The following is a 21,169-nucleotide window of genomic DNA, read 5'->3' on the forward strand; positions in this document are numbered from 1 at the left end:
ATATGAACACCCCAAAAAATTGGGGACAGGTTTTGAAAAGTTGAAGTGGTCGTAAAACAAAAAAAAAACTTGACAAAAATAGTCTTTGAGAATCGTCTCGGTTACGTATGTAACCCTCGTTCCCTGAAGGAGGGAACGGAGACGTACGTCGGAACTGACCAACGAATTGGGATCTGATTTCAGAGACCAATCTACTTCGAGTGTTTTAAAACGAGCCAATGAAGATTGGCATGCGATTCACGCATTCCACGCACCGCCCCGCAGCGCGGGTATAAATAAGGAAGTGGAATGAATGAACATTGCCTTTTCTGCTGAGGAGCCGAACTCATGACTCGGCCTCCTAGCGGAAGCACAGCACCTGGCGACGGGACGTACGTCTCCGTTCCCTCCTTCAGGGAACGAGGGTTACATACGTAACCGAGACGTTCCCTTTCAGTCGGTCACGTTCGACGTACGTCGGAACTGACCGACGAATTGGGATCTCTACCAAAACGCCAGGGCGCTGGCCCTTCCAGCGTCCTGCTTAAGCGCACTGGACCGTCTTAGATGGTACGGAAGTCAGGGCTCCAAGCAGGGAGGTCAGTCACTGCTGTTTCTGCAAGACCCACCCAGTGTGACTGTTGGATAACGCTGGGAAGCGTGCCCGTCTCGGAAGATGGTACGCTGCGGAGCCACGTCCTCCAGAGGAAGGCTTGGTGGCGGAATACACATAAGGACTAACCTAGCAGGGTAGTGCAACATATGGCAGTCTCTGGGGTGGTTCCAGCCTGGTTCCAGGGGGGAAAGAACACGCCCAGAGATGACAGAGTGGGCTCTGCCAAGGGAAAGACACGGGGCTAGCCAAGTAGGGTAGCAGGTACCGTGGAAGAATACACATATGGGGTAGCCGTTAGGGGACCGCTACATACGGAACCCAGCCTACACACAAGTTACTCGAGCATACGGGTGCAGGCCTGGCGCCTGACGGCCGCAACGTCTGGCACCGCAGGGGTGATGGAGGAGCTCGACAGGGTTAGCCGTTTCCGGGGAACACAACTGGAGAAAATAGACGCACATATCCGGCCCAGAGGGCGGGAGTGGCGTTGCAAGCCGACACTTAGAACGGGCACTTAGCGCTACTGGCCCCTGGGGGCGAGGATGCGGGAAGATACCGGCTCTACACGGAGGCTATAGAATCTAGCGAACGTGTTAGGTGTCGCCCAGCCCGCAGCTCTACATATATCTGTCAGCGAGGAGCCTTGAGCCAGCGCCCAGGAGGAAGCAACACTCCTTGTAGAGTGTGCTCGCAACCCGAACGGGCAAGGCACGTCTTGGGACTGGTAAGCCAAGACGATAGCATCCACTATCCAGTGGGCTAACCTCTGCTTGGAGACAGCCTTTCCCTTCTGCTGGCCTCCGTAACAGACGAAGAGTTGCTCTGAGGTCCGAAAGCTTTGAGTCCGGTCAACGTAAGCGCGAAGAGCGCGGACGGGACATAACAAAGCCTGGGCTGGGTCTGCCTTCTCCGAAGGCAGCGCTTGCAGGTTCACTACCTGGTCCCGGAAGGGAGTGGTAGGAACCTTGGGCACATATCCAGGCCGGGGTCTCAGGACAACGTGAGAGTTGTCCGGCCCAAATTCTAGGCACGATTCGTTGACCGAAAGTGCATGCAGGTCCCCTACCCTCTTGATAGAAGCCAATGCAGTCAGAAGCACTGTCTTCATTGACAGAATTTTAAGCTCCACAGACTGCAAAGGCTCAAAGGGAGGGCTCTGAAGTGCCCTGAGCACTAGAGCCAAGTCCCAAGAGGGTAACGAGTTTGGACGAGGAGGATTTAGCCTCCTCGCACCTCTGAGGAACCTGGCGATTAGGTCGTGCTTACCTAAGGACTTACCTTCAACTGTATCGTGATACGCCGCTATTGCTGCGACATACACCTTGAGGGTGGAGGGAGACAGCCTTCACTCCAACCCATTTTGCAGGAAAGAAAGCACGACACTAACCGAACACCTTCGGGGGTCTTCCCGGTGGGAAGAGCACCATTCAACGAATAGGTTCCACTTCAAAGCGTAGAGGCGCCTCGTAGAGGGGGCTCTAGCAGAAGAGATGGTGTCCACCACTGCCTGTGGTAGACCACCTAGAACCTCCGTGTCCCGTCCAGGGACCAGACATGGAGTTTCCAGAGGTCTGGACGCGGGTGCCATAGAGTGACCCGTCCCTGAGAAAGAAGGTCCCTCCTCAGGGGAATCGGCCAAGGAGGGGCTGTCGCGATGAGAGTTAGTTCTGTGAACCAGGTCCGGTTGAGCCAATAGGGCGCAACTAACAAGACCTGCTCCTTGTCCTCCCTGACCTTGCACAGAGTCTGTGCAAGAAGGCTCACTGGGGGAAACGCATATTTGCGTAGGTCCCGGGGCCAGCTGTGCGCCAGTGCATCTGTGCCGAGGGTGCCCCCGGTCAGGGAACAGTACCACTGGCACTCTGTCGCCACTCTGCCGGAGGTGCAGGCTGCCGTGAGAGCTCGTCGGCTGTCCGGTTGAGCGCACCTGGGACATGAATGGCCCGAAGCGACCTCAGATGCTTCTGACTCCAAAGTAGGAGGTGGCGGGCGAGTTGGAACATGCAACGGGAGCGTAGACCACCCTGGCGGTTGATGTACGCAACGGCTGCAGTGCTGTCCGTACGGACCAGTACATGCTTGCCCCGTAGCGGCCCCTTGAGGCGGCGCCGTGCCAAGTGTACTGCTAACAACTCGAGGCAATTGATATGCCAATGCAATTGAGGTCCCGTCCAAAGACCTGAAACTGCATGCCCGTTGTACGTGGCCCCCCAGCCCGTGGAGGAGGCATCCGTGAAGAGCACAGCATGCCTGGACACTTGTTCTAAGGGCACACCGGCCCGGAGAAACGAAGCGTCGGTCCACGGGCTGAAGGTTTGGCGGCAGTCAGGAGTCACTGGGACCCGGTACTGGCCGCTCTGCCACGCCCACCTCGGGACTCGGCCATGGAGCCAGTGTTGAAGCGGTCTCATATGAAGCAATCCGAGCGGCGTTACCGCGGCTGCAGATGCCATATGCCCCAGGAGCCTCTGAAAAGATTTCAGTGGGACCGCTGTCCTGCTCTTGAACGAATTCAAGCAGTTCAACACCGACTGGACCCGCTCTTCCGTAAGGCGCGCAGGCCGGCTGACCGAATCCAGCTCCATACCGAGACGAGATCCTCTACACGGGGCAGAGTTACTCTTCTCTCGGTTAACCCGAAGGCCCAACCGGCTGAGGTGACGGAGCACCATGTCCCTGTGTTCACCCAACTTCGTGAAGCTGTGAGGCTACAGGGACAGCCTGAAGGGCTTCAGGTCGATCGCTGCAACCAATCTCGGGGACGGATGCATACGGGAATGCATTTCTGCGTTAACATTCTGAATGGGAGCTTGTGCAAAGCCCGATTCAGAATGCGCAGGTCCAAGATTGGCCTTAACCCACCACCTGTCTTGGGTACAATGAAGTAGGGCCTGTAGAACCCTGACCTCATATCGGCTGGAGGAACCGGCGCGACCGCGTCCTTCGCCAGCAGGACATCGATCTCTGACCGCAAGACATGGGCATCGCTGCTCCACACGGTGGTGAAGAGGATGCCCCTGTACTTGGGAGGCCGGTGAGCGACTGAATCGTGTAGCCGAGTCTAATGGTACGGATGAGCCAGCGAGGCGGTCTGGGGAGCTGTAGCCAAGCCCCCAGAGACCGCACAAGCGGGACAAACGGCACCACAGACGTACCCGGGGTGGGGCAGCGAGGCGGAATAGGCAGACCCGACTCGGGAGGCCTGGAGGCGGCCCGGAGTGTTGTCTGAGTATTCCAGGGTGGGACAGAGTATGGGTGAGAAGGCCCGGGGGCGTTCTCGGTGCCCACACTGCTGCCCCTGGCGAGGGGAGGAATTGAGTGAGAAGGCCCGGGGGCGTTCTCGGTGCCCACACTGCTGCCCCTGGCGAGGGGAGGAATTGAGTGGCAAGGCCCGAGGGCGTCACACCCTACCAACCTGGCCCTCTTGGTGCCCAGGGAGAGAGGAAACTGCTCTGAAAGTGGGTACCGCTGGACTCCGGAGAGCCAGCGGCAGAGTATGACACCAGTCGGGGCCCCCGGTCCTCCTCCGGGGGGTGGGGGAGGGGTGCGGACACCCACTCCCCCAGAGCAGCTCCTGTTCTCCCTGGGCTGCCCGTCTCAGGGTCGCTAGCCCTTACGCTTGCTTGTAGACTAGCAAAGCCCCTAGCGGGTTGGGCGCCTCCCTTACGTCCAGCACCCCGCTGCCTGGGTTTCACAGGGGCGGAGGCGGACGCAAGGGGGGGGCACCCTCGGCGACAAGCAGACAGAGGTGCCCTACGAATTTAGGATTTTTTTTTTTTTAAACCACCTCCGTCTGCTTCTGGGCCATCGAGAACTGCTGGGCAGAGTTCTCGATGGCGTCGCCGAAGAGGCCAGCCTGACAGACAGGGGCGTTGAGGAACCGAACTTAGTCGGACTCACGCATATCTGCCAGGTTTAGCCCCAGGTTCCTGGACCACTAGTGTGGACATCGCCTGACCCAGGGAGCGTGTGGTGACTTCCGTCGCCCGGAGAGCGAGGTCCACCGCCGCACGCAGTTCCTGCATAACCCCTGGGTCGGGACTACCCTCGTACATGCAGGACAGAGGGTAGCGAGAGAGGGAAAAATTTATACAGATTTTGGCCCTTTTGGCGTTCCATATTTTGACACCAAATAGTTCCATACTGCAAATTTTTCCAATGCCCATCCGGGGAAAAAGGCACGGGGGTAGGCAAGGCGATTTTACGCGTTGCTCTACGCCTCAGCCACCCGGGAAAGCATGGCTGTCAACTCTGAATCTGATTCAGCAAGAGCACACACTATTATAGTGGGAACTCAGCATCATCATTTCCAGCGCATAACAGCCCTCTCTCCGATGCAGCAATTGACATCTGTCCTCTGCCAGTGCCTCAAATGAAACACTAGGTCCCCTTGTTTTTTAAAAGGACCAGCAATCCCATCTGTAGGCTGCCAGCTTTTTGGCATGTGAGACAGTGAACGTGGCCGCCAAACTCGACGGCACACGGTGCGCTGAACGTTCAAGCCCTATGAAAAGGGAAGACGAACACCGCACCGACGTGGTCATGTTCTCATGAGAGAACATGAACCACCCACAAACACAGTCTCAGCATGCTTGTGATGCGATAGAGGAGTGGGGGCCCACGGAGACGTACCCGGTGGGGAAGCACCACTGTAATCCTCAGGTCACCAAGGCTTATTAACCAAAATAGTTCTTCTCTGCTTTTGCAAGAAAAAGAAACTAAATCGGGGAATAGGCAAAGGGACTCAACCCCGTTTGAGGTTTCATAGTCTCGACCGCGCATCTCTAGCACCAAGTGACGCGCTGGGTTGCCGTGGCAACCCCCGCTGTCAGCCGGCGCCCGACGGCACACGGCGCGCTGAACACTCAAGCCCTTACGAGAAAGGCTTGAGACGAACAGCGCGTCGACGTGACCATGCTCTCCTGAGAGAGCATGGATCACCCACGAACGCAATCTCACATGTTTATATGTGAGAGAGATCGTGGCCGTCAAATGAGGACAGGAAACAACCGCATCCAGAAACACACGGTTTGAATGACATCTTAAAAAAGACACAGGATCAAACCGTGTTGCTCTTTTAGAAAGGAAACTGCTCTTTTTATGTGCTGAAGCACTCAGGGAGATGACCGCGGCACCACACAGTACAAAGGTGCAAGCCTGTGTGTGCACTCAAAAAACGGAAACGCCCAGCGAACCAACTCTTTGATCTCCGTTGAAGCAGCCACTCGCTGAAATGCGCCGTCACACCCGCACTGGAAGCAGCAGTTATTCCTCTCACGAGACTCGTTTACACTCTTCGTAGAAACAGGAAACATTCACTGTTCGGCTCCGAAGTAGAAAGCAATGTTCATTCATTCCACTTCCTTATTTATACCCGCGCTGCGGGGCGGTGCGTGGAATGTGTGAATCGCATGCCAATCTTCATTGGCTCGTTTTAAAACACTCGAAGTAGATTGGTCTCTGAAATCAGATCCCAATTCGTCGGTCAGTTCCGACGTACGTCGAACGTGACCGACTGAAAGGGAACTGTTATTATATATTAAAATCAACAACCTGAAAAAATTTTGCAAATATGTGTAAAAATCACTAGAATTCATAAGCCTTTCTACAGAGAGCTGTAAATCCACTATAGTGGTAAAAATGTGCTATTGCATGATAAATATGCTCAATGTGTCCACCGGATGGCACCAATCTCATTTAAAACATTGCTTTCATGAGGCCTAGGCTTGACTCTAAAATGAAATACAGCTTTAATAATGAAAAAAAGTGTTTAAATATTAGTGGTGGGCATAGATTAATTTTTTTTATCTAGATTAATCTAGATTAAAATGGCTCATTTGAATTCTGCCGAAGGCATTCAGAATATGTGTGCTCGTAAGTGATTGTTTGTTTTTTTGTAGTTTGAATAATAAATAACTTCTGTCCCTTTAAGACCTGACGCACACATATCCAAACACTGTTCCTATGAGCTGGTTACGACTGTGTTTACGTTAAAACTCACCAAGATGGACATTGAGACATTTTTGAGTGTATTTGACCATTATTAAGCTGAAAAAGGAGCTCATTTTTGCACTTGTATGTCAGAGGCGGCTTTATTGCGGTATGTGTGTGTGCGCTTCAGATGCAAGCGAGAAATCTGCGGGAATTAGTAGAATTAACGTTATGTGCAACCCGCGTGAAATTCAGACCGGTCACACCAATACTAACAAAAGTCCAGCAGAACACGCGTTCGCAATGTTCAGAGGATTATATGGACTGAATGAGAGGAGGCGGGTGCGTGTCACTCGCTGTCGGTCGGTGAGGAGAGCGCAGCTGATATCAATACTGTAGAAAATGAGTATCGTATCGTTTCAGATATTTCAGTATCGATACATATCGAAATATCAATATTTTTGACAACACTAGTAGGCATACACACAGGATTGAAGACTCGTTCTCTCGCCCCCTACAGTGCAATTCGGCTAGGTGTACATCCGCGCTAAAATATCAAGGTGAAAGTCATCATAGCTTGCGTAGTATAGACCCAGCTCCCAACCCAACGTTGAGAATAGATTAACGGCGATATTTTTTTTATCGCCCGATAAGAGTCTCTCGTTAACGCAGCACGTTAACGCCGATAACGGCCCACCACTAATATATATATATATACATTTTCGATGTAACGTTTATCCACTGGAGGCAAGTTGTTGGACCCAAATGCAGCTTTATTTCCAACAATAAACATAAATCTTAACATAAATCAAAACATAAAACAAAGACTTGACTTGACTTGATCCAAACATAAAACAAAGGCTTGGCTTGGCTTGACAATAACTAAACTCACCGACAGCGGGTTACAACATTCAATACTTGACAAAGACACATGGCAAACATGAGGGCTTAAATACACACACAGACTAATGACAAGACAAGTGACACCTGTGAACAGTGATGAGACAATGAACCAATGACAGGACAAGACACAAGATCACATGAGGGCATGGGAGTCACATGACAAGACCAGGAAGTGCATGACAAGACTGTGAACATGACAAACTCAAACATAACATGATAAACTAAATGTAACCAAGAACAATGAACAATGAACATGAACCAACACCAAAACACCCTGTGACAGATCCCCCCCTCTATGGGCGGCCCCTGACGCCCAAACAATACCATAACACCCATGGCCTAACCGAGAGTCTTAACAAAAAGTCTTGGGGGGCGGTCTTGGGGGAGGGATGGTGGGCCAGGCCCGTGCAGGGGCACCGGACCCAGACATGACCTGGACAGGCCTGGGAGCGTGGGCGGACCTGGACCCTGTGGCGTGGGCGGACCTGGACCCTGAGGCGTGGGCGGACCTGGACCCTGTGGCGTGGGCGGACCTGGACCCTGTGGCGTGGGCGGACCTGGAACCTGAGGCGTGGGCGGACCTGGACCCTGTGGCGTGGGCGGACCTGGACCCTGTGGCGTGGGCGGACCTGGACCCTGTGGCGTGGGAGGACCTGGACCCTCAGGCGTGGGCGGACCTGGACCCTGAGGCGTGGGCGGACCTGGACCCTGTGACGTGGGCGGACCTGGACCCTCAGGCGTGGGCGGACCTGGACCCTGAGGCGTGGGCGGACCTGGACCCTGTGGCGTGGGCGGACCTGGACCCTGTGGCGTGAGAGGACCTGGACCCTGTGGCGTGGGAGGACCTGGACCCTGTGGCGTGGGCGGACCTGGACCCTCAGGCGTGGGTGGCCATGGCTGCAACGGCAGTTCACCGGGCCATGGCAGTAACGGGAGTTCATCAGGCCATGGCGGTAACGGCAGTTCACCGGGCCAAGGCGGTAACGGTAGTTCATCAGGCCATGGCGGTAACGGCAGTTCATCAGGCCATGGCGGTAACGGCAGTTCATCAGGCCATGGCGGTAATGGGAGTTCATCAGGCCATGGCGGTAACGGCAGTTCATCAGGCCATGGCGGTAACGGGAGTTCTACAGGCCATGGCGGTAATGGAGGTTCAGGGGGCCACAGAGGCGTGGCCTTCATGGCCTCCATGTACCCATTGCCCCCCCCCAAAATTTTCTTGGGCGGGACAGCGGGCTCGTGGGCTGGAGCCTGGACGGGGCCGTGGGCAGGAGCCTGGACGGGGCCGTGGGCTGGAGCCTGGACGGGGCCGTGGGCAGGAGCCTGGACGGGGCCGTGGGCAGGAGCCTGGACGGGGCCGTGGGCAGGAGCCTGGACGGGGCCGTGGGCTGGAGCCTGGACGTGGGCTGGAGCCTGGACGGGGCCGTGGGCAGGAGCCTGGACGGGGCCATGGGCAGGAGCCTGGACGGGGCCGTGGGCAGGAGCCTGGACGGGGCCGTGGGCAGGAGCCTGGACGGGGCCGTGGGCAGGAGCCTGGACGGGGCCGTGGGCTGGAGCCTGGACGTGGCCGTGGGCTGGAGCCTGGACGTGGCCGTGGGCTGGAGCCTGGACGTGGCCGTGGGCTGGAGCCTGGACGTGGCCGTGGGCTGGAGCCTGGACGTGGCCGTGGGCTGGAGCCTGGACGTGGCCGTGGGCTGGAGCCTGGACGTGGCCGTGGGCTGGAGCCTGGACGTGGCCGTGGGCTGGAGCCTGGACGTGGCCGTGGGCTGGAGCCTGGACTTGGGCTGGAGCCTGGACGCGGGCTGGAGCATGGACGTGGGCTGGAGCGGATGACTCTGGCTGGGTTGTGGTGGGTACTGTGGGGTTGTGGGGCCCCTCCTCCACAGTCCCCACCGTAAAAGAAGACCCAGCCAGCAGAAGAGCAAAGTCAATATATTGGGCCAGGGAAAAATGGATCTTCCCCCCTGGCATCTGTGAGCGGATAGGGTCGCTAAGCCCAAACCTAAAAATGTCCTTGAGGGCCACGTCATTAAAGTTTACCTCACTGCATAGTCCACAAAAGTTCTGAACATAATTTTCAATGGCCTGATGGCCTTGACGAAGGCGTAGGAGGGCAACTGCTGGGTCCATTGTTGACGGTCAAGTATTCTGTAACGTTTATCCACTGGAGGCAAGTTGTTGGACCCAAATGCAGCTTTATTTCCAACAATAAACATAAATCTTAACATAAATCAAAACATAAAACAAAGACTTGACTTGACTTGATCCAAACATAAAACAAAGACTTGGCTTGGCTTGGCTTGGCTTGGCTTGACTTGACTTGACAATAACTAAACTCACCGACAGCGGGTTACAACATTCAATACTTGACAAAGACACATGGCAAACATGAGGGCTTAAATACACACACAGACTAATGACAAGACAAGTGACACCTGTGAACAGTGATGAGACAATGAACCAATGACAGGACAAGACACAAGATCACATGAGGGCATGGGAGTCACATGACAAGACCAGGAAGTGCATGACAAGACTGTGAACATGACAAACTCAAACATAACATGATAAACTAAATGTAACCAAGAACAATGAACAATGAACATGAACCAACACCAAAACACCCTGTGACATTCGATTATATTCAATAAGCAAAAATGAGTCATAATTATTGCATAAATATTAATTATAAATCATAAAATTATCTCAAAACACCAAAAAAGAAAAGAAAAAATATTATTGAACAAAAATATATTTCATTAATTTTACTCAAAACATTTATCTTAATCCTTAATGAGAAGCCCTTATACAGTGTCCTACCTGTTGGTTTCTTGAAAAATCTGAATAATGGATGCCACTGTGTCCTGGCTGAGTTTTGGCTGTACTCGTTCACCAGCCTCTCTGTATGATAGCCTGTGGTTTATGACATGGTCTATGATAGTATCTCTTATTTCATCAGTTACCCTAAATCTACCTTGCCCTTTTCCAGGCATTCCTCTCCCTTGCCCTTGTCCCACTCCTCTCCCTTGTCCTGGTACTCATCTTCCTCTCCCTCATGCAGGCCTTTTCTGACTTTCTTCGTGTTGCTCTATATTGTTCCTTTTTCACACAAGAGCAGCCAAAATAGCAAAAATTATGCATTTTAAAGCAAAAACACACTAGTGTAAACAAAGCCACAGACGGTACATTCACAGACTGTGCATTCTCTTTGTCTTGTTGTGGCTTTAATGCAGAAACAGAAAATGCAGATGCTGCATTGATTGCGTTACATATTTTTAACGCGTCAAACTAAAAGATGTTCAGAAAAACAGCACTCTTGATCATGTGATAACTCATATCATAGGCTTATGTTATAAATATAAAAAACAGGAACTCATTGATTGGATATTTTTTATCATTTTGATGACATTTCTGCCCCAATATAATGAGACAGGAGAGAACGCTCAAAACTCTGCGGATCGCAGAACTTAGTGGAAAATTAATAGAAAAGTATCATTCTCTGTAAAGACACGAGGTGTGAACATATGAGAATTCAAAATCAATATCTTTATTAATGTGAGCTCTTTTGGGCTAAAAGCCTTAATGGAGCTGTTTACTGTAGCCATGTGATCACAAATAAATGTGAGGAGACGCAATTCAATATGTGTGTCCTTGTTTCACATTATTAATGTGAAACATTTGATTATGTCCTCAAAGCTCGCAGTCAGACCAATGGTCCGGCCATGCCTCTAACACACACTCACACACATACACTCACACACAAATTCACGTACACATGCACTCACAAACACACACACATTCGCACACGCACAGTAAATTAATCAAAGCACGTTTAAAATCTCAGCCAATGAAATATCACAGTTAACCAGAGAAACTTCATCATTCACAGAAATATAAATGTGAATTTCTGGAGAACTGCATGTATTATTACATTTTTTAAGTGTGTTTATTGAATTACTACTGATATATTTAATTGAGTAGCATTATTGCTGATGTTTGAAAATCCTGTGTGTTTTAATGTGTTAATAAGACAAATATGAAAATGTTTTTTGTGAGACATATAAAGAGAACTAGATAGATGACGAGGCTGTTTTGATCCATTTGTAGGTTGTCTGGCTGTATGGTGACAGAGGACGGCTGTGGTTTTGTGTCTTCAGCTCTGAGTTCAAACCCCTCACACCTGAGAGAGCTGGATCTGAGCTACAATCACCCAGGATATTCAGGAGTCAAGCTACTCTCTGACAAACTGGAGGATCCGAAATGCTCACTACAGATACTCAAGTGTGTCAAAAAATGATACTGACATAATGAACGCATGTGTGCATGATGTATATTTACATTAATGTGTGTTTGTGTGTTTATAGTGTTGATCATGGAGGGAAGATAAGGATCACAGCAGGACCACGAAAGTGTATGTCTACAAACAAACACACACACACAAACACACACACACACACACACACACACACACACACACACACACACACACACACACACACACACACACACACACACACACACACACACACACAAACACACACATGTTGGATTTTTGTATGTTCGTGGGGTCTTGTCATATACTTCTATTGTTTTTATACTGATGTAACATATTTTCTGTCCCCTAAGCCCATACCCCTAAACCTACCCTTCACAGAAAACTTTCTCCATTTTTACAATTTTAAATAAGCATAATTTATTAATTTTGAACCACTGGCTGGTCCCCACAATGATCTCTGGTTTTACTACCAAATGTCCTCACAATGGAGCCCAGCTAACAAAATGAGCCCATTTTCAAAACGTTGTGGGAACTTTGATTTGAAATGTTTATATAATGTTAAAATGTCTGGATTTCTTGTTATTAATTGAATGTTGTTTGAATGTTACAGTAACATCAGTACAACATGCAAGATTTCTTACCTGCAGCCTAATGTAACGTATTTGGTTTTAAACATTTTGTTCTCCTAATGAAATGAAAACTGGTGTCTTGTTAATAAAGGATCTGATACTGTGAATTAGGGAATAGGTGTAACATGAATCCACTGGAGAGGCAAGTTTGCGAACCCAAGTGCAGTTTATTCCAAAATCAAAATTCAAAACATAAAAAGAAGACTTGACTTGGCAATACAAAAACAGACTAGACTAGACTTGACTTGACTTTACTACAGACACTCACCATCAGTGGTTACATGATCAATATCAGACAAAGACACATGGCAAACATGATGGCTTAACCCTCTCGATTCAAAGGTCTCGCCAGTGCGACCGGCTCTCTTTTTTTTCTTATCAGTGCCAAAGAGACTCATATAACTCTGTCATTTTTATCATTCAGGCAAGTGTTATACATCATTATAATCTGTTAAGTTTAATTTTTTTGTGTACAGTCACAATAAAAACAAATTGTTTTGCTTTTTGAAAAATAAAGAAAACAAACATGATTCGTGATTTGCAGCCTCTCTCTCAAAGAGATTCATTCAGATAGTCTTCAGAAAAGGACGAGAAAGATACAGATAGTCTTCACAAACATGAGACAAATGTCTAAAGAAACGCTGAAATGTCAGGATTTAAACAATGTAAACCAAATCGAAAACAAATATGCTGTGTTTATGTAATCTGGTTGAAAAGTGATAGATGTCAGTCTTTCGCAAGCCAGTTCAAAATCAAATCAAATCAAATCACTTTATTTGTCACTCAACTATATACACAAGTGTAACAGTAGGTGAAATTCTTAGGTGCAGTTCGGAGCAACATAGCAGTCATGACATGTACAACATTTAAAGCAACATCAGATTACACATCTGATGCGCCCACAATTACTCACAGCACAGTATACACTACAATAAACAATAATAATTTACACAATGTGAGTGTAGTTCTCACAGCTTTAAACAATATACACATACTTACAATATACATATACTTTAAACAATATACACTAAACATACATTAAACAAAAAACAGTATACGTTAAGCTATAATAGTAATATACAATGTACAGTATACAATATGTTCACAAATAGACATCCAATGTACAATAGATGCTATATGTATATATATATTGTCACGGGGTGAGGAATCACACGACAAGGCAGGTTGAGTGCAAAAGGCCCCGGAGGGTGGATTTTATTTACAGTGCTCGTGTAAGGGTGAAAACAGTCAGTGAGCCGGTGCGTGGTGGCTGGTGAATCCTCGTGCTCTGTGGTGCTCGATCCTGGTGAAAGTGGGTGTCCAATGTGCTCCAGTGAAGTGGGCTGTCGGTCACTCGCTGCTTTCTAGGAGAACAAATAAGAGAGAGGTTAGTCCAGCAGTACATTCAGCTCGAGACCAGAGTCTGTCTGTCTGCTCATCCGTAGCTGCTTATATGCCTCCGGGCTGATGAGGTGCAGCTGTGACCGATCAGCCCATGGTGATTACGTGCAGGTGCGTTGTTGCCAGGGCGACGCTGATTCCTCTGGGTGGACTCGTCACATCCCCCCCCCCCTAAGCGTCGTTCTGGTCCTGCGAACATATGAGACAGTAGGGGTGAAACAAAGGGAGGATGGGGAATGACCCCTGACAGACCTGCGTAAGCTGTCCATATCCTTGAGAGGCCGTCGGCGTTCGCGTTGGCGGCCCCGGCCCGATGACGTACCTCAAAGTGGAAGTCCTGGAGCGCTAGGAACCAGCGAGTCACCCTGGCGTTGGTGTCCTTGGCGCAGGCCATCCATTTCAGGGGCGCATGGTCGGTGACCAGGGTGAACTTGCGGCTTAACAGATAGTACCTCAGCTCCAGGACTGCCCACTTTATGGCCAGGGCCTCCCTCTCGACGGCGGCGTACCTCGTCTCAGACGGGGACAGCTTCCTGCTGATGTAGACGATCGGATGCTCCTCGCCTTCCTGGATTTGGGACAGGACGGCTCCCAGTCCTGTGTCGGAAGCATCCGTCTGCAGCAGGAAGGGGCAACCGAAGTCTGGAGCGCAGAGTACCGGCGACGACGTCAGGGCTGTCTTGACCCGGGCGAAAGCCTCCTCGAGGGCTGGGGTCCAGCAGACTTTCTCCGGCTGCCCCTTCCTGGTCAGGTCTGTCAGGGGGGCGGCTAGAGAGGAGAAGTTGGGGATAAAACATCGGTAGTACCCTGCCAACCCCAAAAAGGCCCGTACCTGGGTCTTCGTCTGCGGTCTTGGGGCGGAGTGGATGGCCTCGACTTTCTTCTCCTGGGGCTGGACGAGGCCCCTTCCAACTCGGAAACCCAGGTACTTGGCCTCGGAGAGGGCGAGGTGACACTTGCGGGGGTTGGCAGTGAGTCCAGCCCGCCGGAGCTCCGAAAGCACCCTCCGCAGACGTTCCAGGTGGTCTCCCCATGCCTCAGAGTGGATGACGACATCATCGATGTAGGCCGCCGCGTAGGCCTGGTGGGGCCGTAGGATGATGTCCATCATCCTCTGGAAGGTCGCGGGGGCCCCGTGCAGGCCGAAAGGGAAGGGTCCGGTACTGCCAGTGGCCACTGGAGGTTGAGAAAGCAGTCTTGGGTTTAGCGGATTCAGAGAGTGGTACCTGCCAATAGCCTTTGGTGAGGTCCAAGGTGCTGATGTACCGGGCCCTTCCCAACCGATCCAGTAGCTCGTCGACCCGAGGCATGGGGTACCCGTCGAATTCGGAGACTTCGTTCAGGCGTCGGAAGTCGTTGCAAAAGCGGAGGGTGCCATCCGGCTTTGGGACCATCACGATGGGGCTGGACCACGGGCTCCGGGATGGTTCGATTACCCCCAACTTCAGCATTTGTTGGATCTCTGCCTCAATAGCCTGCCGACGAGCCTCCGGGACACGGTAGGGCCGTTGCCGGACGATGTTCGGACGTCGTGCTGTACCACGTTGGTCTGCCCGGGCTGGGTCGAGAACACATCCTGGAACTGACTGACCAGGTGCTGCAGCTCCGCCTTCTGGGCAGCCGACAGATGGGGGTTGACGTCTACAACCACGGGATCGGTGATACTCAAGGCCACTACTTGGTCCCGGGTCCCCACCCACTTCTTCAGGAGGTTAATGTGGTAGAGTTGCTCTGCCTGCCGTCGTCCCGGCTGCCTCAGACGATACGTGACTGGCCCAATCCTTTCGATCACGGTATAGGGTCCTTTCCAGGTGGCCAGGAACTTGCAGGCAGAGCTGGGGACCAGGACCATGACGCGGTCTCTCGGCTGGAACTCCCGTGGTTGTGCTGCCCGGTCGTACCGGCGTTGCTGCGCCTGTTGAGCCTTGCTGAGGTGTTCCCGGACTAATGGCATCACCCGGTCGATCCGTTCCCTCATCTGGCGGACGTGCGCGATGAGGGGCAGGCTGCTGCTCCCAGGCTTCTCGGGCGATGTCCAGGAGCCCTCGTGGTTGGCGGCCGAACAGAAGCTCAAAGGGGGTGAAGCCAGTTGAGGCCTGGGGTACTTCGCGGATCCCGAAGAGCACATAAGGAATCATGAGGTCCCAATCCCGCTTATCATCCGCCGCCAAGAACCAATGAGGTTTGTTCTGCTGTGTCATGTGATCATGTTTGAGCTTCTGTTTACCATATTTAAATCACTCTATGTTCATCATATAAAGCAACATGCCTCTTCAGAAGACTCATATTAAACTAGTGTTAGTTTCGTTAATTAAATCATATGAGATTAATCAACATATTACAATGTAGGGGTGACCCTGAATAGTTGAAGATTCGATAGGAAGAGCCTGATTCCACTACCAATCTCCCAGTGGAATCTCCGCAGAGGTGTTATGAAACGAGGATCATGCCATTGTGGCTGTATGGGGTGCTCAATAGCCCCTTTCACACACAGTCTTTACTGGTAAATGATCATCTTTGACCATTGAGCCACGTCTCGCAGCTTCAACACTCGAGACCCAGCCTTCTTCTCCATTCATCAGTGCTGCGGCTCTGCAGTTTGATACTATTATACCCGGCTTGTGTTTTTAAGAGCAAACACGCGTTCTGTTCGATCATTCCTTATGCCTTTCACAAGACGTCATATGTTGTCAAATTGAACAGATAGTGAAACTAAAGCACTTCTTCTCATGCGGGCGAATGAAGAGCGGCGCAGCGTTTTAAGAACTGACCGTATTTTGGTGCTGATGTGTGAACGGTCTCTTACTGCGCAGATCAGTAAGAGACCGCTTACTCCTCTGTCAGGACGCAGCAGTTAACCGTGCCCCCACACCGGGACGCCCAACAGCCTCCCATGTCCGGGCCAATAACACTGCCTCGCTGCCCCACCCTGGGTACGTCTGTGGTCCGAATGACCCCGCTGGTGCAGTTCCTGGGAGCCTGGCTTCAGCTTCCGGGACTGTCCCGCTGGGTCATGAAGACCATCAGGCAACGCGATTCAGTTCGCGATTCAGTTCGCACAGGTTCCTCCCTGCTTCCGGGGAATCCGCTACACTATGGTCGGGGCCAATGCCCCTGTCATGCGTGCGGAGGTTGCCAGCCTACTGGCGAAGGGTGCGATCGAGCCTGTCCCTCCAGCCGAGATTCTACAGCCCGTACTTCATTGTACCCAAGAAAACCGGTGGGTTACGGCCAATCCTGGACCTTCGCATCTTGAACCGATACCTTCACAGGCTTCTGTTCAAGATGTTGACAGCGAAACGCCTTTTCAAATGCGTTCGTCTGGACGATTGGTTAGCAGCGATCGACCTGAAGGACGCCTACTTCCATGTCTCCATCCTACCGCTACACACAGACCGTTCCTACGGTTTGCTTTTGAGGGGCGGGCATATCAGTACATGGTCCTCCCATTCGGGCTATCTCTGTCCCCTCGCGTCTTTACGAAGATTGTCGAGGCAGCCCTTGCGCCCCTTCTGCAGCACGGGGTTCGCATCCTGAACTACCTCGACGAGTGGCTCATAATGACCCGATCGGGTCTGTGCTATCGTTTCTCCAGGAGGGGTTGGATCAAAGGCTGTCTCCCTCCACCCTCAAAGTGTATGTGGCCGCAATATCTGCCCACCACGATCTCCTGGTGGACAAAAAGGTAAGTCAGCATGACCTGATCATCAGGTTCCTGAGGGGAGCGAGGAGACTGAATCCTCCTCGCTCTCCTCTCGTTCCCTCTTGGGACCTTGCAGTAGTTCTAAGTGCTCTGCAGAGGCCTCCCTTTGAGCCTTTGCGGTCGGTTTATATTAAGTTCCTGTCGATGAAGACGGCTCTGCTGACCGCATTGGCCTCAGTTAAGAGGGTAGGGGACCTGCAGGCATTTTCGGTTGACAAAGCGTGCCTGGAATTCGGACAGGCTAACTCACACATGATCCTGAGACCCCGGCTCGGATATGTGCCCAAGGTTCCCACCACTCCGTTCAGAGACCAGGTGGTGAACCTGCAAGCGCTGCCTTTGGAGGAGGCAGACCCAGCCTTGGCATTGCTCTGTACAGTACGCGCTCTCCGCGCTTTCGTAGACAGGACGCAGTGTTTCAGGACCTCAGACCAGCTCTTTGTCTGTTATGGTGGAGAGCGGAAGGGAAGAGCTCTCTCAAAGCAGAGGTTGTCTCACTGGATAATGGACACCATTGTTTTGGCTTACCAGCAGCAAGGTCGACCATGTCCCCTTGGGGTTCGGGCCCACTCCACCCGGAGTGTGGCCTCCTCTTGAGCTCTAGCACATGGCGCCTCGCTAACAGACATCTGCAGAGCTGCAGGCTGGGCGACACCTAACACATTCGCCAGATTCTACAATCTCCGAGTGGAGCCAGTGTCCGACTATGTACTCGCCCCTACGGGTGGCCGGTAATGGACCAGGCTCAGGTGTCTTCGCTTGCTCGCCATTCCACTCCACGGACTGGATACGTGCAATATTTTTCCTCAGGTGAGCTTCCCTGAGAGCCCTGAGTTCCTCCAGCACTGTTGACGCCGACAGTTCAGTCTGCCCTTTCGAGCCCAGACCCTCATGTCCGGCCAGGTGCCCCGTGTGCATGGTTCCCTCCGGCGACCCCCACACGAGTATTTCCACCGTAAGCCTCCTCAGCGAGCAGGTGTCTTTCCCTTGGCAAGTCCCTGCCACCCCTAGGGTTAAAAATCCACCCTCTGGCTGGTACCTAGAGTTCTTCCATATGCAGCCCTTAGCGGGTCATATGTGTATTCTCTAAGTCCTCCCCACGGGTAGGCACTTTGGCAAATCTCCACTGGAATATGCTACCCAGTGTACCTTGGTAATCCTGTGATAAGTGGGAGTCCTTCGTCCGTATTAGTCTTACGACAGGGTACTCACACTTACGCAGGGCACTGGAAGACAGCCGAGTGGCGTTGTTGTATTGGGACCCCCATTCGTTAGTCACTAACGTTACGTCGTAGTGACTGAACGAAAGGTAACGTCTCGGTTACGGATGTAACCCTCGTTCCCTGAGGAGGGAACGGAGATGTACGTTCCTTTGCCACGTCAGCTGTACTGCTGGAACGCGGAGTTCAGTCTTGGCTCCTGCAGCAGTAACATAATGCGATGTTGCCAGCGTACTTCCTTATATACCCACGAGGTGGGGCGGAGTTACGCATGCAAATTCTGCATGCCCATGGCATTGGCACTGCCATTGGGCGGTGTTAAATTCTCGAAGGTAATTGCATTCTAAGCGAAACCCCCATTCGTTAGTCACTAACGTTACGTCTCCGTTCCCTCCTCAGGGAACGAGGGTTACATACGTAACCGAGACGTTTTTCAATCTCTAGGACATTTCTCAATCCTCAGGTCACTTTATCTGAACTCTTCAGTGATCACATCAGTCTATGAGGATAAACTGAGGATCATTTATCATTGACACAAAATTCATTCAGTGACCACATCTCACACACACTCACTCACACACACACACACACACACACACACACACACACACACACACACACACACACACACACACACACACACACACACACACACACACACACTCGTCTAGTGACTGTTGTTCTAGATGTTTCTCTCTTCTTGTGTTCAGGGGCCTGTGATCTCACACTGGATCCAAACACAGCACACACTCGTCTCGTTCTGTCTAAGGGGAACAGGAAGGTGAAGTGTGTAAGAGAGGATCAGCCGTATCCTGATCATCCAGAGAGATTTGATGTGTGTCTTCAGGTTCTGTGTGGAGAGAGTCTGACTGGACGCTGTTACTGGGAGGCTGAATGGAGCGGATGGGCTGATATATCAGTGACATATAAAGGAATCAGCAGGAAAGGACGGAGAGAAGACTGTGAGTTTGGATCTAATGACAAATCCTGGAGTCTGATCTGCTCTGATAATGGATTCTCTGTCCGTCACAATAATAACAGGACTGCTCTCCCTGCCATCCGTTCATCCTCTCAGAGAGCAGGAGTGTGTGTGGACGTGTCGGCCGGCACTCTGTCCTTCTACAGCGTCTCTGACAGACACACACTCACACACTTACACACATTCAACACCACATTCACTGAACCCCTCTGTGCTGGATTTGGGGTTTATTCTTCGGTGTCTCTGTGTCGGATTAAATAAACACACACACACACACACACACACACACACACACAAGTGTAAATCCTCTTTCTAACGTCCACATGCACACTCATCAAATCTGACATAATTAATTAAATAAGTTTTATTAATCAATGTGTTTTTTCATTATTATGTTGAAGTTATGAATCTAGATCACACACACACACACACACACACACACATGTTTGTTTTTGTGAAATGTGAGGACATTCCATAGGCGTAATGGTTTTTATACCGTACAAACCGTATTTTCTATCCCCTTACACTGCCCCTGTCCCTAAACCTAACCCTCACAGGAGACTGTGCAGTTCACTTTCTGTGAAAAAAACCTCATTCTGTGTGATTTATAAGCATTTTGAAAAGTGAGGACATGGGGAACGTCCTCATATTTCACGCTCTTTTTGTAATACCTATGTCATACCCATGTCATTATACACATTTGTGTCCTGATATTTCACGAAAACATGCCCACTCTCTCTCTCCCTCTCTCTCTCTCTCACACACACACACACACACACACACTCTCTCACACACACACACACACACTCTCTTTCTCACAGACACACACACACACACACACACTCACTCTCTCTCACACACTCACACACACACACACACACACTCTCTATCTCTCTCACACACACTCTCTCTCTCTCTCTCTCTCTCTCTCTCTCTCTCTATCTCTCTGCGCATGCATGAGCGTCTGTTGAGCGAGTGAGAGAAGCGTGTGGGTGAGTGCAAGTGGCCCGCTGTGGCCGAAACTATTGTTTTCTTTTTCAATTCTTTTCTCTTCTATCTTTTTCTTTTTGAGTTTTTTTGTATGAGGTGTATTGAGTAGTGAAACAAGTTTTCATTGAGGGGTTTTCGGGCTTCTGCAACCAGTGTATCACTGGAAGCATGGCAGCCCAAACCACAAACACACACAAAAATCTGTTAAGATTCTCTCACACGGCGCCACGGAGTGAAAGTGGTGTCCGCGGTGAATGTGGAGGAGTGTATTCTGGCCGTTGGAGATGTTGTTGGCCATGAGTGTGTTTTAGCGGCATCAAGGATGAATAACGCTATGGTTTTGTTTTTAAATTCGGTTGAGAAAGCAAACGAAGTAGTAGAGAAAGGAGTAGTAATTAGTGGTTTGTTTACCCCAGTGCTTCCCCTTTCTACCCCCGCGAAGAAAGTCACTTTGTCTAACATTCCACCGTTTATCAAGGACGAAATGTTAACAAAAGAACTGTCACGTTTTGGAAAGGTTGTAAGTCCTATGAAAAAGATCG

At 51.0% G+C, this 21,169-nt stretch overlaps 1 protein-coding gene across 1 annotated transcript in view; it reads left to right on the top strand.

Annotated features, from left to right (window-relative positions):
- LOC307135135 (NLR family CARD domain-containing protein 3-like) overlaps positions 1-19,898 on the top strand; it is a gene marked incomplete at its 3' end in the record, with an annotated part of 30,110 nt that extends 10,212 nt beyond the window's left edge. The window contains exons 4-6 of the mRNA XM_079831331.1: positions 11,537-11,710; positions 11,794-11,840; positions 19,369-19,898. Coding sequence (XP_079687457.1) covers positions 11,537-11,710; positions 11,794-11,840; positions 19,369-19,898 — 751 coding nt within the window. The remainder of the gene's footprint in view (positions 1-11,536; positions 11,711-11,793; positions 11,841-19,368) is intronic.
- Between the last annotated feature and the right edge of the window lie 1,271 nt (positions 19,899-21,169).

This window comes from Gobio gobio (assembly GCF_949357685.1).
Source record: "Gobio gobio genome assembly, chromosome: 12".
NCBI classification, from domain to species: domain Eukaryota; kingdom Metazoa; phylum Chordata; class Actinopteri; order Cypriniformes; family Gobionidae; genus Gobio; species Gobio gobio.